The sequence below is a fragment of the Macrotis lagotis genome, chromosome 1, assembly GCF_037893015.1.
Source record: "Macrotis lagotis isolate mMagLag1 chromosome 1, bilby.v1.9.chrom.fasta, whole genome shotgun sequence".
NCBI lineage: Eukaryota > Metazoa > Chordata > Mammalia > Peramelemorphia > Peramelidae > Macrotis > Macrotis lagotis.
Window position 1 is genome coordinate 118,843,412 of NC_133658.1, and position 21,974 is coordinate 118,865,385.

The window sequence follows — 21,974 nt, forward strand, 5'->3', positions numbered from 1 at the left end:
CCAAAACTGAAAATGAGTTTAAGATTTCTTGTGACAGAACTCCCTACATATACACACATATCTATACATATAGATGTGTGTGCATACAGACACAAACACACGTGTCTCCTAAAGGTCTCAGTGCAGTTTTAAGCTTTAATAGCTCCAGAAGTATAAATGCCACAAACTTACAAAAAACAATCCCTTGAAATATTTACTTAGTTTTGTAAATTCTGAATAATAAACTTCTAATGTGAACAAGACTGGGCATCCTGGAAGGAGGCACTGTGTAAGTGGCAATTTCTAGATGATCTCTTTTCAGACCAGTGGACTGGCCAAAGAGGTGCTCCTGCTAGGCCTCCATCTCATGGATCTCCATTGGAGTTTGCCTTCTAGATCATGTCAAAACTGTCGTGGATCCATCAAAACTCCAAGGCTAGGAACAGAAACACCATCCTTTTAGTCACTGAGTAGCAGCTGAAGAAAGTTTTTACAGAGGTTGAAAACTGGCTAGAGCAATAGAAAACACAAGATGGTCATGCTCTTTAACAAGACAATTATATATATATATATATATATATATATATATATATATATATTTTTTTTTAAGGAAGTGGAGTTAAGTGATTTACTTGCTCAAGGCCACACAGCTAGGTAATTATTAAGTGGATCTGAGGCCAGATTTGAACTCAGGTACTCCTGACTCCAGGGCTGGTGCTCTATTCACTGTACCCCCTAGCTGCCCTGACACAACCATATCTTAAAATCTTAAAATACTTGACTTTCCAAATTTTTTTTTTAAGTTTGTGGCATTTATACTTCTGAAGTTTTGGGATATCTGTACATAGAGGTGTGTGTGTGTGTGTGTGTGTGTGTGTGTGTGTGTGTGTGTATGTGTGTGTATGTGTGTGTACACACATTCATATGTAATTAGTATTTATACATGTGAATGTGTACATACACACGCACACGCACACGTGCGTGACACCCTCTTTCCCCTCCCCCCACCCCAAAACAGAGTCCTGTTTGGACACAGGCAGCGACCCTAGGCATTATTTGGTTCTATCTGGCAAGACAATTGCCAATCTGTATTGATGGAGGAAATTTCTTCCCAAGGAGCTGCTTATATTAATGGAATCCCGAGAGACCCTCCTTTTCTCCTTCAAAAAAGGGAAATTAATTAGTGTGTCCATAGATAAAAACTCTATGTAACCCCCATCATCCTAAATGATAATCAAAGAAACAATGTTCTAAATAACAACTCAGTTGACACCTGGTGCACCCTGAAAGGACCTACTTCCCATGAACTTTCCAATATATTTGAGGTGACCCCCATATCAAATTGTTCCCCTTTTACTAAGACTGATAATTTTTAAAAAACCTTAATTTTCTTTTTAAGAAACATATGTTTCAATTAATTAAAACGAATTACTCTTTAGTTCATAAACATCATATTATCTATTCCTCTCCTGGCTTTGGGTGGGGACATTTTGCTCTTCAGACAATAACATTTTTATATTAGTCATAAAAATGTTCAGCTAAAATTTCAAGATTCCTTAAATGATACCTGAGTGTTGTCATTCTGGATTTAGACATTTGAGCTAAACTTTGGTGTGTATCAATAGCCTGAGCTCGGGCCATCAGGAGTTTCTGAAATTCTCTCATTCTTTGCCTCTGCTTAGCTAGATTCCGTTTTCGGTCTTCTTCTAATATTTTCTTTTCCTCAAGGGATCTCCTGAGGGTAAAATAAACTAAGGCTGAATTCGTTTTAAGCCAAGGACAATGGTTTTTTAAAAAAGGAAATCTACATGGGATAAACTACAGGAGAAAAACAAGTTGTGGTAAAGTCAAATAAAGTAAATCAAGTAATTCAATCATTTGTTCTTTTTTTGTTAGTGAAACAAACTTTAAAAAACAGAACATCTGCCTACTTGATTATAGTCCTTTTCACCCTGGAGAGTCCTTGGACAGAAAATGCAATATTTGGGAAAGATACTATGCCATATTCAAATAGACTGGAACTTCTATCAATGCAGAGCACAACCCATTCATGCCCACCCACCCTGTGACTCCTGCAGAATTTTACCTCCAACAATATAATCCAGGGGGTAATTTCTTTCAGTTGACCAAATTAAAACACTTCCCTTTGACTATTAGTAGTTATTCATTAATCACAAGTTAGTAAACCCTGCATCTGAATTATGGGTCTGCTGAGTTACCTGATGACTTGCTGTCTCCTTCTTGAAGACTTGGTAGGCCTGGGAGAGTCTGATTCACTTGATTCACAAAAGAGATATTTGGTCTTTGGGTGCCTTGGCCGTATTTTTCCTCGAGGAGACAGAAAGGGCCAGCGTGTTTCTTTTAAACGTTCTTCGTCAGCTTGAATGTCTTCTAAAATCTTCTCCTTCTTGGAGGGGATCCGCAAAGTTAGGAGATCAAATGGCTCACAAACTGTGGTGGGCCTGGGATTCTTCTGCTCCAAGAGTTTCTTCTGAAACTTTGTATGGAGGGTTTCAAAATTGGGCACTCGGCCCCTGGTCTTGGTCTTCCCCCTCTGCTCCAGGCACTGTGGCTTCCTCTTGGAGGCTGACTGCTGGGCCTGCTTGTTTTTGGACAATGATGAGTTCTGGGTTCTCAGTTGCACCCTAATTTCTCTGAATAACTCCTCCTCCTTTAGTCTGTTGTCGAGAGCTGAGCTATAGGTGGAACTGGGAATGGGCCTGGCTTTAAACTGATTCTTTTTCTTTTCAGGCTTCGGCATGTCAGCCAACTGCATCTTCCGGGCTTCTTTCTTCTGCTCTTCCCTTGCAATAAACGTAAATGGCTTTTGGGAGGTTAGAAGGACCTTTCTGCTTCTCTCCTTCATTATCTTTTTCCTTTCTTCATTCTGCTCTAGTATTTCATGATAAAGGGGGAGGAAGACAGACTCAGGCACAGGATTGGCTCGAAACCTTCTTTTCTGGGCTTGTTCTTCTTCTTCTTGCTCTTTTAGCAATCTCAATGCCATCTCAGTCTCTGACTGAGATTTGAGCCCCTCTTTTTTTTTCCTTTCTTCTCGGAGGGTCATTTGAAAGGGCTCAGGCACGGTAATCCTTGGCACCCACTTCTTTGATTTCTTCTTTGGTTTTTCAACTACTGATGAATCTGAACTATCAGAGTGAGTATAAGCATAGTCCTTCACAGAAAAATCATTCCACATGTTCTTGATGTATTCTCTAGCAGAAGTCATCATTTTTACTTCATTTACATCTTCTGTTTCTATGTGGGAAAATCCATTTTCTGACATATCTGACACACTAGTAGAAGACTGATTCAAATCAAGCTCAGAAAATGATTTTTGCAAAATGGCAGGTTGATAAGAGGAGCTGATCCACACTGAGCTAGGGAAAAAGTAACGTAATACCTTGTGACCAAATACAGTAAACCACAATAGATTTATAATTTATAAGATCATGTATAGTAAATTAAGTATGAGAGATGATAAATTATGACAGACCTAGAAGAGATCATTTTACAAATGAGGATAACTGAGGGTCAGGAATGAAGTGAATTAGTTAATTAATCACATTGCACAGAACTTTTCCGTTAAAAAGCACTTTTCTCACAATGTCCCTCTGAAGTAAGCAGATTAAGAACTGTTGTTCCTATTTTCTATGAAGAAGTTAGGGCTCAGACTGGTGAAGTGTTTTGTCAGTTAATATAGTTCCTGGATATAGAGGGTCTTCAACAGATGCTAGTCAGAACAAGTGATGTCTAGGGTCTGTAGAGACCTCTTAAAACTTAATGCTACGGGGCAGCTAGGTGGCGCAGTGGATAGAGTACTGGCCTTGGAGTCAGGAGTACCTGGGTTCAAATCCGGCCTCATACACTTAATAATTACGTAGCTGTGTGGCCTTGGGCAAGCCACTTAACCCCATTGCCTTAGAAAATCTAAAAAAAAAAACAAAAAAAAAACCCTTAATGCTTTACAACACATTATAGAACTTTACATTTTCAGGTAGTCAATGAAAAAATGACCATCAAGTCTTCATTTGGAATGATGAAAGGTTTATCTTTGCTTTCTTTCTCCTCTGTGGTGTATCATACAAATAGTCATGTATCTTCTTTTGGACACACCCTGTCTGTTCTATAATGAGCTCCTCTGTATGTGTATACGTGTGTATAATGGAATTGCCCTTAATATGGAATCAGTGCAGGTATGTATAGTTTATGCTTGAGACTGAAGAACGCCTACAAGTGATTAGACTCATTGAGGTGGCCCATGGCACAAGGTCAATCCCATTTTATCACCCTACCTTCTCAAGGCTACCCTGAATCCCCATTCAATTCAGTTCAACAAAGAGCTATTTTAATGCTCACTATATTCACGCACTATATGATGCTATATCAAGGAATCAAATCCAAATTATGAATTAAGCATTCCTCCACTAGACTATAAGAGGGGTAGGCAATAAGGTGTGAGAACCCTTGCTTTCCTACCAATTTGAACATATCTACCACACATCTAAGATCCAGTAACTTTGAGAAGCATTCTGGCTGACAGGACTCAAATATCTGTGTATCCCTTTCTCTACTATTTCCACTAAAAGATTCGACCTTGGTGGTAAAAAGGTCAGAGAGTTCTTTTTTAAGTGAATCTTGGAAGAATTTGGTCTTCTGTACTGATACAGGATACTGTCAGAGACAGGACCAAATCCAGGTCTTGGGACTCCAAGCACAGTCAGTGCTCTTTCTACTAAATAACACTGGCTCTCCAGCTTCTAGGAGGAGGGCTGGAACTAGAACTTGGGGATACTTTAGGAATGTCAGATAGATAGCTAGAACTATGACTCCAAGGAGCTTTTTTACCATATCCTAAATACATTTCTATTCATATTATGTGGGGTTTTTAATTATGACAGATGATTAAGATGGTCTAGATTGGACAGATATGCAAATATTTCTATTTATCACTATGACCACTGGATGAACATGAGAGTTAAAAAACAAAACAATCCTCCAGTAAACATTAATACCCATATCTATGTGATGGAAAAATATGATATTTTGAATCATTTAATTATTTGTTTAGCACAATGAATCATTTCTGAGATTAAATTCAAGAAAATGTAGAGAGAAAAGTTAAAAATGAACTTACCTAAAGCATGGGCCAGGCATTTCTTCCTTCATGGTCTCTGGTTGCATTCCCTTTATATGTAATTTATTTTGATACAGTTTCTCTAATTTTGCCATTGTTTTCATGTGGGCTGCCTTTAGCTCTTCAAGCTTCCTGTAATACTCTTCATTGGAATCACACATTTCAGAAGTACTCATTAAGTCTTCAAGGCTTCTATTTTCATGAAGGCTTTGATCGTCCACTATAGAAATGTCAGTGTCAAAATCATCCTAGGAGGGGAAAAAATCCTATTCTTTTAAGTAAGAATTTGAAATTCCCAGAATTTAAACATTTTAAATTTAATGATGCTCATGCTAAGAAAATGCTTTTTAATACAGTACATTGTGAAATGAAGGGTTCTACAAAAGCAAGTCATGCCAGCTTTTCCTATGACATTTTACTAACTTCATCAAAAGCAAACAAAACCTGTCAAAACAAATTGGAAAGACAGAGACACACACAGAGAGAGAGAGAGAGACAGAGAGAGAGGAGGGAGATGATATTCCCAAATTATGAAAAGGTTACATCTAGAAGTTCCTAAATTGGTTACTTGGAGTCCATACCTCCTTGCCCAAGCCTGAGTTCACTGAAGGATATAGAGATCATAGTTGAACTCTAGCAAAATGAATATTGAAAAAGCATTTCCCTACTCTATTATTAATTTATTATTACCATAAACCAGGCTCAGTGCAAAAGTCAAATATTTAAAAATTGACCCTTCAAGGAACTTCCATTGTTATTCCCTTGGGAATCTCTGCTGCTTCTAACTGCTTCTAAGAAGACCCCTTCAGCAGTTTCTAACCATCCTTTGTTACTAGACAAGAGATAATTGCAAGGACACTCAACATTGCTTCCTGCAGTTTGATTATTCTATGTATTCTGGTACATTTCCTCATGTTTCCCACAACTACTCTATGAGAATCTCTTTTAAACCCTCCCTCCCTGGACATCCCTCTCTGAGAGGTGGTATATTGCCACATTTTTCCTAAACTACAATTCCTCACTCATGAATAAATGCTCACTTCTTAAAATATTTATCTAGTCTATCAGGTTGACATTCCCAAGGAAAGATAAAACACATGACACGAAGAAGGGAATTTTATTCTGGGGAGGTACAAAGTGAAGTGAGGAATTATTCTTTTATGTGAGTGGTGCATGTGATGGCTGGATGGGATGAGAAATTAAAACATGGTCCACCATCTAGAGCTAGCTGAAAATAGAGCAGGCTAAATAGGCAGGTTGCACATTTTTGGTCACCAATCATGTATTCTAAAGTGAGAGTTCCATAGATGAGCCAGAAGTCTGAAGACCCATAACCATTTGGTATCTATAAGGTCAGTAGCAGACTACAGTAAATATTCTGGGCTCTGAAATGGAATGAAACAACTCTCACAGGGGAATTCTAGAAGCAACTAAGCAGTGCCCTAGAGTGAACACAGCAGAAAAGACACATTAGTAAACTTACAAAATTTACAAGACTGGGACTTAGAAATGAGGACTGGCTGGGCTATCTCTTTAGTTGAGGAGTCCTGTGTTTCAGAGGGCTATTGTTGATCAAATGTCTTGTTTTATGTCTGGCACTACTAGAGTAAGCCCTTGGGAGCAGGGAGTGATCAGCGGGCCTAAGGAAGGGCAACCTAGTTGAGGCTGGAAATGGGACAGGTTAAACTACAGTGCCAATCAAAAGTGGGATTGGTTGGTCTATGAGCAGTCCCTGTACCTCCACCTAGGTGAGATAGGGAGACTTAATCTTCAAAACAACCAAAACAAAATTTTAAAAAAAAAAGGACTTATTTTAATCCAAGCTTTACAAACAAATCCTTTGGTCCTTCATATAATAGTTTTATAAAAGAACATTTCTTACTCTATTATTAATTTATTATTACCACAAACCAGGCTCAGTGCAAAGCCAAATATTTAAAAAATGACCCTCTGCCTTCAAGGAACTTCCATTCTGGGGGTGGCTAGGTAGTGCAGTGGATAGAGCACCAGCCCTGGAGTCAGGAGTATCTGAGTTCAAATCTGACCTCAGACATTTAACAATTACCTAGCTGTGTAACCTCGGGTATTGCCTTGCAACCTCCCCCCCCCCACACCAAAAAAAAAAAGAACTTCCCTTCTACTGTTATTCCCTTGGAAATCTCTAGACCTCTTTATAAAAGAGGGTTTCATATGGATCCTGAGGAACCTAAGCAGAGAGAGAGTACCTGACCTCTGAGAAACACAAATGGGGCTATGAATAGTCTGGTCACATTCACTATCAAGAGCTCTTGGAGAATGGAAAGAGGAAAACCAGGTTTCTTGGGGACAATGAGTCGATTGTTCCAGACTTGAATAGGCAACCAATATTTTTCAACAAATTTTTCTCTTCAGAGATACAGCCTGATTATATCATCCTTTCCCCATTCCTTTTAAAATTCTGCCTCTGATTCTTAAAAATTATGTGTCCCTGAGTAAGTCATTTAATCTCTCTTACCTGTAAAATGGGGATAATAACAGTCCTTAATTCTCAAGGTTGTTTTAAGGTTCAAGTGAGACAATGTATTTGAAAATATTTAATTTAAGCCTGCCTCAGTCCCTACTTTGGAGATCAATGCTGTAAACCACCCTCCACTGCTCTTAAATTCCACATATCTCATAGGCTGCTATGTAACCATACATAATCTGTGGCAGAAATTCATTTGTAAAAGTTATCCTGTTCTCCTTCTGTGTTTTCATCAAGGCACCTAAATATGTGCATTATAACAACAGCTACAACTTGTTTATATAAAGCTTTAAGACTTATAAAGGGTTTTCTTAACCCTTTGAAGTAGGTACAATATTTTACAAATAAGGAAACTGAGGCTTAAATTGTCCATGATCACTCAGGTATATCTGAGGCAAGACGTCTTCTGATTTCAAGGTCAGCATCTTGTCCAGTACATTATCTCTTTTCATAAAGATTTGATATGAATGAAAAAGCAGCTATGTTGCTTATGTCTTTTGTTACTTTTCTTTGGTAAAGAAATTAATTCTATTTGTTTTTTCTATTTTCTAAAATTATTCCTTTTTGTGATCTCTTGAAAATTTATTTCTAAAGTTGAGTTACCTTCAGTATTTATTTCTTCTATATGCCTTTTGTCAGGTCAAGTTCACTCTTATTGACTTTACTTCCTTAAGGGTTACTGTCATTTTCTCATATAAATAAACATACTATATTTAGGTGGTAAAGTACAAATATTCCACTATTCATTAATTGATTTCACTTAGTCAATAAATAATTCACTGTTTAGTCCTGGGATACACAAAGTGAGTTATATTTGACATAACCCAGATTTTAAACAGTTTATCTGATAGGCAGGAAAAAGTATATATACACAAATAACTAAGATACAGAGAAAAGGGGAATACCAATCCATTTCCATTTGGAGTCTGTTGGCTGACCTCTTGCTTCTAGTTTCATCTACAATGTTCTTAGGCTGATCAAGCTTAGTTCGATGTCAATCCAAGCTTTCTAAATATTCTTTTTCTCTAATGAAACTTACCTAAACCAATAATGCTCCTGGTCACTAAGTCTCTCTTCTTGTTTGTTGTCTGAGTTGGTTTCTGGTCTCTTCAATCTATTTACTTAGTACTTGTTTTGCCTTGGTTAAAAACCCTTCTCTAAGAGACAGTAATAGAAGCAAAATTCTTAATTTTTGTCTATTTCTTTTTTGAGTTGACAACTATAATACCTCCTGTATTTACAGTGTTCTCATCATCTTTTTTTTCTTTTTTCTGACTTATCCTCATATCCATTTGGTATTAGATGAATATTAGATGAACTTTAGATGAATATTAACACAAGAAGCAACTTTTTAAGTAAATACCTCTTCTAATATTTAGTCTTATATAACAAATATGAATTGCCTAATGTTAAAAAAATTCTAATAACTGTACCACATATTTTAACTTTCACAAGAAAGAAAAAAAATTTTCTTGGATTATTATGTCAAGACTTTAAATTAGGTCCAAATCCTCTTACTTTTAAAATTATTTATGGGCAGTTTTAAATACAGCCTTAGATAAGAGCAGGGGTTCACATAACCTTTTTTAACATTTTTTTTTTTGGATATTATCTCCTTTGGCACTTTGATGAGGCCTCTAGGCTGTTTCTCAGAACGTTTTTAAAAATATATAAAATGAAACAAACTATACTGAAATACATTATCAAAATATTTTTTAGGTTCATAAATCCCAGATTAAGAGTATCTGGATTAGAGGAATAATCTTATGTGGGCTGGTTTGACCCACTTAAACCATAAATCCTTTCAGCAAAGATTATTAATTAGTGATTAGAAACTATGAATGAAGGGAAAGGGATAATTTAAATACATTATGTCATATTGATTCTACTAGGCAATACTGGCAACAATGAAGACATTCTGGAAATGTGCAGTCTCTGTCCTGTTTTAAAAAGGTTTGCGAACTACTAATCGTAGACTAATATCTAATATCAGATGGTCACCCCAACACAGAACTCATTAAAACTATATCAAATTTCTTTAAAATGATTTAATTTTTATTGTGATAAACTATAAAATGTGGCTCATAATGCAGACTTTTTCCTCCCATGGAATCACAGACAGAATCATTCTCCCTTGTGACCCAAAAGACCTCTAGCTTCAAAGTACTATCAAATATGCCCATTTAAATAAATGCACAACACATATTTCACCTGATGTTATTCACTGGATCTGTGAAAGATGAGATCCCTTCTGTTTCTAAGCAAGTCTCTGATTCACTAAAGATTAGAAGTCTCTCTTAGTTCCCTCTTATAAACAAGAGATTAATTCCAGGGTTTCCAAAGTTAGATTATGAAAGTTTTGTGACAAAAACTTGAGGTTATCTATGGTCTATAAGAAGAGTAAACATTAAATACAAAATAAAAAAATAAAGACTTAACAAGTTTGACCTCATAAGTATGATTTGATTTTGAGGGTTTAGTTCCACACTTCAATGCTTTCTAATTTTCAACAAATGTGACCCTGTAATCACTCCTCCATTTCTTAGTATTACTAGTGGCTACTATACATATACAGTAAATAACATGGGTAAGGAAAACTGATGCTCAAGAACACTGAAGGAGCAGCTCAAGGTACTATGTGTTTCATATTATGGAAAGATGGGGAAGGAGGTATGAAAGCAGGGCTCTTCTTTTGATATTCAAAGCAATTTTGGGAAAATAATCTTTTGATAGAATATCTAGAATATAATATTCAATTTTTATTAGTCATTCCTCAGATCAATATTGTGAGAAGTACTATGCACACAAATTTATTACAATGTATTAGATAATTAAATTTTCAGAAACTAGAAAATGACTTCCCCACAGTTATGCTGAAAATTAAGGATAAGGGCCCATCCTCAACTCCACAACATCTACTATTATTGTAAGGCAGAGATATCAAACCCAAGGCTTAAGAATCAGAGTAGGGGTGGCTAGGGGGTGGATAGAGCACCATCCCTGGAGCCAGGAGGACCTGAGCTCAAATCCAGCCTCAGACACTTAATAATTACCTAGCTGTGTGGCCTTGGGTAAGTCATTTAACTCCACTGCCTTGCCAAAAAAAAAATTAAGAGTATAATGTAAATGAGAAATACTTACAAAATACATAAAAATATACAGATAATGTTACTATATGACTTTTGAATTCAATAAGCAGTCACAGGGATCCTTTTGTATAATTTGAAGGCTTCTACTGGAATTGGACATTATTCTTATGGCTTCAGAGCTCGGGGCTATAAGGGGCATGGATAGAGAAATGCACAAACTGCACTCTTAAGAAGTTTACCATCTCTTTAATGGGGAAAGAGAAGCTGCTAAATCACATTGGTGGAATGTGCTCTAGAATTGTGAAGAGGGAGGCCTAGAGAAGGGCATGAGCAAAGGTCCAGAAATGAGGGAGAAGAAGAAAAGAAATGAGGAAGAATAGTCTAGTTTGGTTGAAAGAGGAAATATGTGAAATCAGGCTGAACAAGTAAAGGAGGGTCAGACAGAGGAGGCCCTGGAAGGGCCATGCTCCTACAAAGCCCATTTTTTCTGCCAGGCAAAGAGAGGCTCTACAGAGGAAAGCATACCACAATCCCAGAGGAATAGACTGAAGGTAGACCTTAGAAAGCTGTTACATACAATACAAGGAGCAGTGGCTGGGGCAGCAATGTCAAGGAGGGGGCTAGGAGGTTACAGACATTTCCAGCCAGATGTCTGCTGGAGCGGAGGACTACAGCCAAACATAAAAATAGAAACAGATAATCATCAAGAAATCCAAAAAGAAACTACAGTAAGTGATGTCATCTACCTCAGAATAGTATAGTCAGGCGATAGGAAAGGGAGCCCACCAGCAAAACCACCACCCAGGCAGGCAAACAAGACAGTGGCTTTCTACAATCCAAAAGTGACCAGAGATGGGTGTTTGTGAAGTTCTAAATTCTGAAGTAGCAAGACTAGAGGGTTGGCCCAAGAAAGTCACAGCGGAGGGGAGAAACCCAGCAGAAACCTTATAAGTCAATGAGAGTGGCAAAAATTCTTAGTAGACAGGTTCCTAGCACTTAGGACCTTATGTCTGTCTAATGCTCTGAATCTTAATGGTTTGGTAAGAAGAAGGAGAATGAACCCCAGAAGGTAGAAATAAGTGCAGGAACCCAGGACACCCAGACTGAGACCATGCAGAATAAACCGCCCCACCCAAAAGTACAATTCTGGGTGATGTCTGACAGGAAGCCTCAATTTAGGAACTAGGGAGGTAAGATGAGTAAATTGATAGTACAGACCACTATAAAGCATTATAATTGATCCAGAGATACTAAAAAATCCAATCCAGCAGGAGGGAGTAACTCTACAAACTTAAAAATTTAATCATGGACTCAAAGGGAAAAAAATGAATTTTTAACAAGGATTATACTAATATCCTAAAGAAATGAAGCATGAGATAAAAAAAATGAAAGTTTTGGAAAAAAAAGAAAAGGAAGGAGATTAGTTTAGGACAGAGTGGCAATCTTTAGTCAAGGAATGGACACCCTGACAATCAGAACAGACTAAACAAATTCAAATTACTGAACAATTATGCTCGTTTTATATACCAGCAAGATTATGCTTAAGGTTCTGTAAGCTAGGGGCAGCTAGGTAGTATAGTGGATAGAACACCAGCCCTGGAGTCAGGAGGACCTGAGTTCCAGCCTCAGACACTTAACAATTTCCTAGCTGTGTGACCTTGGGCAAGCCACTTAACCTCAATGCCTTAAAAGAAAAAAGATTCTGCAAGTTCAGCTTCTACAATATATGTCCTGAGAATTACCAGAAGAGCAGGCTGGTTCGCAAAGAGGGAGAGGAACTAGGGACCAAACTGCCAACATCTATGGCATTATGGAGAAAAGCAAAGGAGCCCCAGAAAAACATCTACCTCTGCTTCAAAAACTACAATTGTCTTTTACTGAGGCAAGTCCTCAAAGAGACGAGAGCACCAAATCGTCTTACTTGTCTCCTGAGGAACCTGTATGTGGACCAAGAAGCAAAAGTTACAACTGAACACAGAACAACTGATTGGTTTAAGGCTGGAAAAGAAGTAGTGACAAGGCTAAGAAAGGCCATCTTATTTATTTAACTTAGATGTAGACTATACAATGAGAAATGCCAGGCCGGAAGAATCAAAACAAAAGCAGAAATTAAGGTTTCTGGGAGAAATATCAACAATCTCAGATATACAAGTGATATTACTCTGACAGCAGGAAGTGAAGAGGAAGAAACCTCTTGATGAGGGTGAAAAGGAAGTAGTAAAAGCTGGCTTGAAGTTTAATATCCAAAAAACCCTAAGAGCTTGGCTATTGGTCCTATTATTCACTGGCAAAATAACATTTATGAGGTTCAGAAGAAGACTTTTGAGAGTCCCTTAGATTCTCAAACCAGAAGATCAAATCAGTTGCTACTTAAATAAATCAATCCAGGTGATTCATCTGAAGGTCAAATATTGAAACTGAAGCTTAAATACCCTGGCCACACAATATGAAGTTGGGACTCATTGGAAATGACCCTGATGCTAGAAAAAACTGAAAGCAAAAGAGAAAGAGGACAGCAGAGAATGAGATGTATAGAATTTCATGGAAATAACATGAACTTGGACAGACTTCAGCTATGGTCTACAGGATCATGAAGGGTCAAATACAAATGAACAAGAATAAACAGAAATTAATGAATCCATGAGATAGTGAGAAATATAGAAATATTAGAACAAAAGATTGAATAGAAAATCATTTCCTAGCTGTGAGACCTTGGGCAAGTCACTTAACCTCATTGCCTTAAATAAAAGAAAAAAGATTCTATGAGTTCGGCTTCTGCAATATATGTCTTGAGAATTACCAGAAGAGCAGGCTAGAAAATGTAAGAATTTTGATACTAAAAGCAAATGATTGAGGAAAAAAGGATAAAGAGAGATAATTTAAGGATCATCACATTCCCTAAGAACTATGACTTAAAAAATCCTGGATACTGTATTCCAAGAAATCATAAATAAGCACTTCTTAGATATCATTAGAACCAAAGGGCAGAATAAAAACAGACCTTATAAGTCACTTCCTGAAATAAGCCCCAAAATTAAAAGTTCCTGCAATGTCATAGCCAAAATCCAGAGGAGCTCAAAAAAAAAAAACCAGTCAGAAAGAGTTCAAGCACCTAGAAGTCAAAATCAAGACTCACACAAGTCCTTATAGACACTAATATTCCAAAAGGCAAAATAGATAGGTTTGCAACCAAGAATAATTTACCCTAAACTGAAGTGAATAATCCTTTTGGGATGGAGGATGGGAGAGTAGGAATGAGTTTTTAATAGATTTTCTCAATGAAAAGGCCAGAGTTGAGAAGGCCTTTGTAATGCAAATACAAGAATCAAAAGAAACTTAGAAAGGTAAATTTATCTGAGGAATTGACAGATGATCATCATCATCATTATAAGATGATGGACTGACATTCTAATTGGGAGAGAAGAAACAAGTAGCCATTTAAAACTTTAATATTTTCAAAGGATATTTAAAGACTTTAATAACAAAAACAGAGGTCCTGGAGATTGGATTAGTTCTGTTTTGAGACTTTTATTAGGGGAAAGAAAAGGTAGGTAGAAGGGATTTATTAGAGCAGAAAGAAAGAAGGGAATGGAAGTTACTATTTCTGATAATTGGAATGGGTGAGAAGAGCTGTGGTTGTTTGTCCTTTGAGGACCCGCATAAGGAACTTGCAAATAAATTGGATTTAAGTGAGAAAGGACAGCCTCACTTTCTCCTTCAGAGTCATCTAGGTCCAGTGGCTAGACAAAGACCAGGACAACTGAGGAGGGACCTGGATGCAGTGGGAGACTTTGGCCTTTTTAAGCTGGGGTCTTTAACAGCTCTCAGTTTGACTGAGACAGCATTCATTCAGTGATTAAGGCTAGGTAGGTGGGGAAAGCTGGTTGTTGTTAAGCCAAGGTCTCCCATTGCATCCAAGGTCATTTCTAATCATCTGTTCCATATCTGGCCACTGGACCCATATGGCTCCTTAAGAGAAAGTGAAGCTGGGGACTCTGTACAATACCCTCTCATTTAAATCCAATTCACCTGCATGCCATGACATCACCTCCCTGATGACATGGTTTTTCTTTGAGAACAAAGATAAGAAACAAGGTAAGAAAGAAATGAGGCAGAGAATGGCCTCTTTAACCTAGTTTAAAAAAAATCAGTCTGGGAGGGGAAGGTTTCTGGACAAAACAAACCCAAAAACTGTTTACATTCACTCAGAGCTATCAGGGCTCAATGACCAAGAGGGCAGGCTGGGACCTGTTCTAGGCCAAAGAACAAGACAATGGACCCAGCCTGCCCTCTTGGTTATTGAGTCCCGATGACTGAGTGAATGTAAACAGCAATTGGTTTTGTTTTGGCAGAGAAGAGTATACATACATACATGGAGAATGGATGGTTAAGAGCTGGCATCAGATTAACTCCATTCTTTTTATTTATTTAAGGCAATGGGGTTAAGAATGATTTGACCAAGGTCACACAGCTAGGCAATTATTCAGTGTCTGAGGTCAAATTTAAACTCAGGTCCTTCTGACTCCAGGGCTGGTGCTCTATCCACTGTGCCACCTAGATGCCCCCTACCTCACTCTTATCTACAAAAGATAATGGATGATTGAGAAAATATATATATATATATATATATATATATATATATATACACACACACTCAAGAGTTTGGTATAGAAATATATTAAATACAAGAGGTTACTAGGTGAAAATGGGGGGTAGTTAAGATAATACTGAAGAGGGAATAATTTTAAGCAAAAAAGTGAACAGCATAAGAACAATTTACATAATGACAAAAAATATTGTGTAAAGAACTCAGAAAGACTTAAGCAATAACAAATCATATTTCCAAAGGTGATAAGTTCAAGATAAGAAAGGAGAAATATATTTTTTCAGGATGGTCATTATATGCATTTTTGTTGTGTCTATGCTTATTTGCAACAAGTTTCCCTCCCTTTAAGTGATCAAAAAAAAAAAAGGGGGCGGCTAGGTGGCCCAGTGGATCAAGCACAGGCCCTGGAGTCAGGAAGTACCCGAGTTCAAATTTGGCCTCAGACACTTAATAGTTACCTAGCTGTGTGGCCTTGGGCAAGCCACTTAACTCCATTGCCTTGCAAAAAAATTAAGAAAAAAAGAAAAGATAAAAGGGAACACTGAAATTTTTTACAAGTTCAGAGGAATACAGAAAGAAGTTCAGAAGGAAACATAGATAAGCAGGGTAGTTTTGAAAGTAATGGGTTGAATTTATTATATACTTTAAAAAACTAAGCATCATGGAATATTCAGTCTCACATACAATTCTTAAGTGTGTTCTTAGTGCCTCAGAAAGTTCATAGGACTGTAGTGCTTAGAGCTAGAACAGGCCTAATGATGTAGAGAATAATGAATGTAGCTTTAATGCTGTTAAAATCTTGTTAATTGTGGAAGGTTGTGTGCTCCTGAGATATAAACTGATTGTAACCAGGCTCTCCTTGACCTGTTGTTTTGTATCTTGTCCCCCATTTTCCCCTCCACTTAACCTGGGGACAGGAAGGACTAGTATGATGCTGGCATGACCAGAAATGACATGTTGAACCTAGAGGTCCCATATCTTGGGACAGGAAGGGACCTATATGTAGTCTGCCATTGGAAGATACCTGGCCCAAGGTGTAAGACCATTCCCCAAGCACCACCTCTTGCCCAACCTACCACAGAAAAACATTTATCAGTAAACACCAGAGCTTCTTCTCTTCCCTTCTTCTTTGACTCTAGGATGGATTTTTCTCATGCTCTTTCTTAAGCCACATGGAGCACCATGGGCCTCTCCCATGCTATGTGGCCAGACTAAGCCAAGCCTCATGGCTGCCTTCCCTTTTCTCTCTCACTTTCACTCAAATTTCACCTAGCCTGTTCTTAAAGGGGTTACTGCTTTTCTAGGAGTTTTAATCAGTATATTTGTAATGATTTGCTATAATAAAATCCTGAGCAGTTTTAACATCCCAGAGAGTGTGTCAATTCTTTTGTTTTTCAGTGGCCCCCAAATTCCTATGCTTATCTGGTAACCCCCCCATCCCAGCAGCTGTACTAAGAGGCCATCTATCTAATTTTCTCATTTTACCAATGAAGTAACTGAGATTAGAAAGGTTAAATGACTTGCCCAAGGTCAAACAGGAGTAATGACAGTTGGAATTCAAATCCAGGTCATCTGTCTCCAAATTTAGGAGTCTTTCCATTGTAGAACACCACTTTTTCAAGGAGGATGATTACTAATCTTAATGGGAACCTAAGTCAGATAACAAAGGATTTCGCTGACAGTGTAAAATACTCTTGTACAAATTACCCTTGAAGGCAGAAAGAGCAGCTCCATCTACTCAAGAACTGCCCTTACCCAATAAAGAAGCCATAAAGGAGGGGTAGGAGTCTTAAGAATTAAGAGCTGCCCAAAAGTGTAATAGGCTTATCTTCAAAGGCAGTTTCCACTACTGGAGATCTTCAAATACCACTTTGTATACAAAAAAACTTGTCAAGCAAGTACAGCACATATTTGGTAAATATCTCTATTCTCTAAATTCATCAAACATAATTAATTTATTTCTTATATGAAACAAGAATTTTCTTTTCCATTACAACTGTCTGTTCTACTTCCATACAATCTGCTTGGTCCCTTAGGGACAATTCCATCCAGAACCTGACTCAGAGATTGTTTTTTGGGGGAATTTGTTTTATTCTGCAAGGCAATGGGGTTAAGTGACTTGCCCAAGATCACACAGATAAGAAAGTATTAAGTCAGAGGCCAGATTTGAACTCAAATCCTCCTGATTCTAGGGCTAGTGAGCTATCCACTGTACCATCTAGCTGCTCCATGACTCAGTGATGGGCAAAACCTTGCCATGCCCCTCTCTACTATCTACTCACCTCTCTAGGCAGTTTCCATTAGACCAATTGCCTGATACTATAAGTACATCTTTCTTCTTCCCCTTCCCTACTTTTCCAACTTTCCTTCATGTTTTGTCTTCCCCTATTGGAATGGAGGCTCTTTCAAAAGTAGGGACTCTTTTGCTTTTTGTTTTCCCATTTTTCTTAGCACTTGCTTGTGAGACTTCTCTATCTATTCATCTTTCACACTGAATGGGTGGGTAAAGAAAGGTTTCCTAAAAATGAAGGGATATAAAAGATACTGGGATCTCCTGGACAAACATTTGTTAAAGATGTCATAGAAGAAATTCTAGTACAGGCATGCAATGGATTACATGGTTTCTGAGGTCCTTCCCAATGTTCATTTGTTTTTAGATATCATATATATATATATATATATATATATATATATATATATATATATATATATATGTAAACTCTTTGAGGATAAAGAATTTTTATCTCTGCAACCCCCAGGGCCTAGCACAGTGCATGGCAGGTGTTAATTAAAAGAATGAAAACAGAAGGGTTAGACTTGGGAGCTTAAAGTTTTAGAGCATCAACTATCATGGGTATGAAAAAAGGTTAGAGTGGAGTAAAAGGATCGCCAGCCAGAGCAAGCTTATTTCTTGGTTTGTTTCAAAAGTCTAGAGACAGAAGGGGGAGGAGGGAAGACCTCATTTCTTCCTAATTTGCTGTTAAGGAAACTGCCATGCTTTGTCACCCAGGCTGGAAATCTAGTCATCAGCCTGGACCCATCCTCACTCTGCCCCTTTCTAACTGGCTGTCAATTATCCTTCAGAGCCACCCTCCCGCGGCTCCCCCAGTCCAATGGTCTCCTACTCAGTCTAGGCTTTGTACACTGCAATTCAAAAACAAATTAGAATTAGAAATTATACTTAAGCAAATTAAACGGTAATTTTTTTGTCAACTGAGAAGCTTCAGATATAGAATGAATGACTTCTAAGCCGTGTCCAGATGTCTATCAGCAGGTTGGTGGTTTTTAGCTGTAAGCTATGTGTTCCGAGGGGGCCCCGCAGGCTTAGTGGAACTGCAGCTCGGAAGGCACACAGAAACCCCCCGGGGGAGGGGGCTTAATGTACGATACCGACATTACAATTAATTTGACTTCATCCTAAGTTCACCCAAGGCAGGCGGCTGCGCTCGTGTCGTCCCGAGGCTCGGCCCTTCTTGCTGTGTCCCCATCCCGGGCTGCCTGTCTCGTGTCCGGTGGGCTCTGGCTAGGTCCAGGGGTCCCTTCTCATTCTAGGGACGTTCTAGGGGGGAGTCGGGAGGTGGGGCCCGGGGCACCACCCCCGGGGGCGAGGGTCCCCCGGCCCGAGGCCCGCCCGCCCCCTCCCGCTCCCTGGTCCGGGCCGGCCCAGCCCCAAAGCCAAGGTCAGGCCCGCCGCGGTGCCGCGGGGCGCTGGAGGACCAGGCCCTCCCGGGCCGGGCCGCGCACAGGCAGCCGTTACGGGGCCCGGCCCGGCCCGGCGGAGAAGCAGGGGGAGGGCGGGCCAGATCCGGAGGGAACCAGGGTGGGGGGCGCCTCCCCGCTCCCGCCCACAGGCCCCAGCCCCCCGGGGCCCCCTACCGTCTCGGGGCCCGCGGTCCGGCCGGCGCCCCGGTGCGTGCGGGCGGCGTCCATGGCTCCGCCGCTGCCGGCGGCGCGGGCGGAGGGAGCCGAGCGCGGCCGGCGCGGGGGGGGGGGCGGCTCCCGGGGGCGTCGCTGGGGCAACGTAGACGCCGCGCGCCGGGCTACGGAAGCCTCGGAGGGTCCGCAGCCTTCGCCCCGCCCCCTGCGTTCTCCCGACGCGTGCGGGCGGCCCGCTAGGGGGAGCCACCGAGCACGGCCCGAACGGACAGGGTGCGCGCTCCCGACAAGAGAGGCTGCGCGCCCCCGGGAAAGAGCGTCCGCCTCACCCACCGCGGCTGCACGGGGGGGGGGGGGGGCGGAAGCAGGCACCGCTCAACAGGATTGGCCGGCGGGCGCGAGGGAAGGGCCAACCGGAGACGAGCAGCTCCGTGTCCCACCTCCTCTGGCCCGGCCGGGCCAATGGCGGCCCGGCTGCTGCCGCGCTTTGTCTGCTCTTAGAACGGGGCGCCGCCGCTGGAGGCCTCGGCCTCGGGGTGAAGCGCCCCTCCGGGGCGACGTGGAGGGGGGAGGGCGGCCCGGGGATGAGCCCAGGCCCGAAAGAGCCGGCGGCCTTTCCTCCTGGCTTTTGACCCAGCTCTGTTCTCGCCGGGCGCGGCGCCGGACGAGGCCCCGGAGGTGCCCGCCCGTGTCTGCACGTCCCGCCGCCCGCTTAGCGGCCTCTGGCCGCGGTGTCCCCCTCTAAGACTCGCGGGCTGGCCGCGCCGCACGCCCCGCCGGGGCAGCCGAGGAAGGCCCCGGGCGGCTCTGGCGGGCCCCGGCGCCGGTCTCCCCGGCCGGCCGGTGCACGAGGCCGGCCAAGGGGCTGTGGCTCCCCCCGGCGCCGCCACGAGGCTGCGCAGCGCGCCTCCGGGGCCAGAAGCTGCTGTGGCAACGCCTGAAAAAGGAAATTAAGAAAAAATAACTAGCTAAACTTATTGGTGACGAGATCTAAATAAGCTCAACCCAAAGTGTAACCTTTCATTCTGATGCCCCCATTAGGATTCTGTCCTTTCTCATTCTTACTCTTAAATGGGCCGTGGGTTCTGATCCTCTGATGCTTTTGTTACCTCTATCAGGTTTTTAAGAAAATAGTTGGGTATTGTTCTTTCAAAGAACATTTCAAAGAAATGAGACTTCCATCTGCGTGAGCCAAGTGTTTACCCCCCAACCCTGCCCACTTTTTGGAAGTGCAGCAGTCTAGCCTGGAGCCTGCTGGTCACCAAGACCCTAAAGTAATGTCTGCGCACCCATTAGGGTCAATTGTGAGGCCTTTATGGATGTTTTTCCAGAAAATTTCCACACTACTTTTATTTCAAGTCCTTTTTAATACTTTCTCTTCCACCTCAGCCTCTTAAAATCTGCAAAGCCTTCATCCACTCAACTGAAGACCAGAACATTCTTTCTTGGACCACAGCTCCCTTTATGTTTTGCCTTGCCTGTTTTAGAATGTAAACTCATTCAAGGCTGAGATTATTTACTTGTAGACCCGAGTATTTAGTACTATACAATAAAAGCACTTAACTTCACCATTCCTTCAGGTATATAAGGGAATAGAACAAGTGAAGCAAATAAGTACTGATAAGAGTACAAGCCTGAAGTGCCTCAAGCCATGGCCCACTTAGTCACTGAGCAGCTGTATTTTGTTAAGAGTCTACCGAACAGAGCTTTGAATTTTGGGGGGCAGGGCACCTAGGTGGCATAGTGGATAAAGCACCAGCCTTGGAGTCAGGAGTACCTGGGTTCAAATTCGGTCTCAGACAGTAATTACCTAGCTGTGTGACCTTGGGCAAGCCACTTAACCCCATTGCCTTGCAAAAAACAAACAAAAAAAATTGGGGGGTCAATCTTTTGCAAAGTCCATCTCATAATCCAGCACACTTAAGGAACACAAAAACTTGATAAATTGTGAACCTCCTCAATGACACTTGTTTATGCCAATGTGCTATAGGGAGACCCAATGGGGTCAGAGGTCGTTTCTCTCATCTTCCAGGAGAATTGGTAAATATGAAAGGTTATTGCTTTCAATACTCATTTTAAAATATACTTGTAGTTTGAAATGAGAAATGTTTTTGTTTTGGGGTCTTTTTTCTTGTTTCTACATTATGCACCTTTGCACAAACACTACAAATGATTTTATATGGATTAAATAAATTATGTAAAAAAGCAAAATAGGGCAGCTAGATGGTACAGTGGATAGAGCACTGGCCTTGGGAATCAGGAGTTCAAAGTCAGCTTCAGACATTTGATACTCACTAGTTGTGTGACCCTTGGGCAAGACACTTAACCCTCATTGCCTCACATCCAGGGCCATGTCATTCTGATTCACATGGGGTCAATGGACCCAGAGGGCTCTAGAAAGTGAGGCTGGTGACTTAGCCCAACACCCCGCCCCAAATTCAATCATCTCCCTGATGTCATCTTCAAGAATGAAGGACACTGGGACAAGTAGGTGGCATAGTGGATAAAGCACCAGCCCTGGACAGGCAGGAGTACCCGGGTTCAAATTCTGCCTCAGACACTTAATAATTACCTAGCTGTGTGGCCTTGGGCAAGTCACTTAACCCCATTGCCTTGCAAAAAACAAAAAAAAAACAAAACTGCTTGCAAGAAGGAAGGACACACATCAAAATGCAAAGTGAATCCCATTGAATTACCAAGTTTAATTTAGCCATCCAATTATACTAGACATTGGTTAATTTAATACAAGACAAAAAACTGCAAGTTTAACCATGTTATACTCCT

At 40.6% G+C, this 21,974-nt stretch overlaps 1 protein-coding gene and 1 long non-coding RNA gene across 4 annotated transcripts in view; one reads left to right on the top strand and one right to left on the bottom strand.

Moving 5' to 3' along the window:
• Positions 1-19,283, bottom strand: part of FAM161A (FAM161 centrosomal protein A) — a 29,105-nt gene extending 9,822 nt beyond the window's left edge. The window contains exons 1-4 of one of the 3 annotated variants that reach the window (XM_074206871.1): positions 19,191-19,283; positions 5,117-5,364; positions 2,199-3,359; positions 1,547-1,714 (exon numbers count right to left, since the gene is read on the bottom strand). In XM_074206871.1, the coding sequence (XP_074062972.1) occupies positions 1,547-1,714; positions 2,199-3,359; positions 5,117-5,364; positions 19,191-19,244 (1,631 nt within the window). In that variant the 5' untranslated portion in view covers positions 19,245-19,283. Of the gene's footprint in view, positions 1-1,546; positions 1,715-2,198; positions 3,360-5,116; positions 5,365-8,658; positions 14,956-19,190 lie in introns of those variants that run through there. The other 2 variants (XM_074206880.1, XM_074206886.1) reach the window with 2 other exon arrangements.
• The window catches only part of LOC141502283 (uncharacterized), a 90,433-nt gene that overhangs the window by 66,228 nt on the left and 2,231 nt on the right, over positions 1-21,974 (top strand). The window lies entirely within an intron of this gene.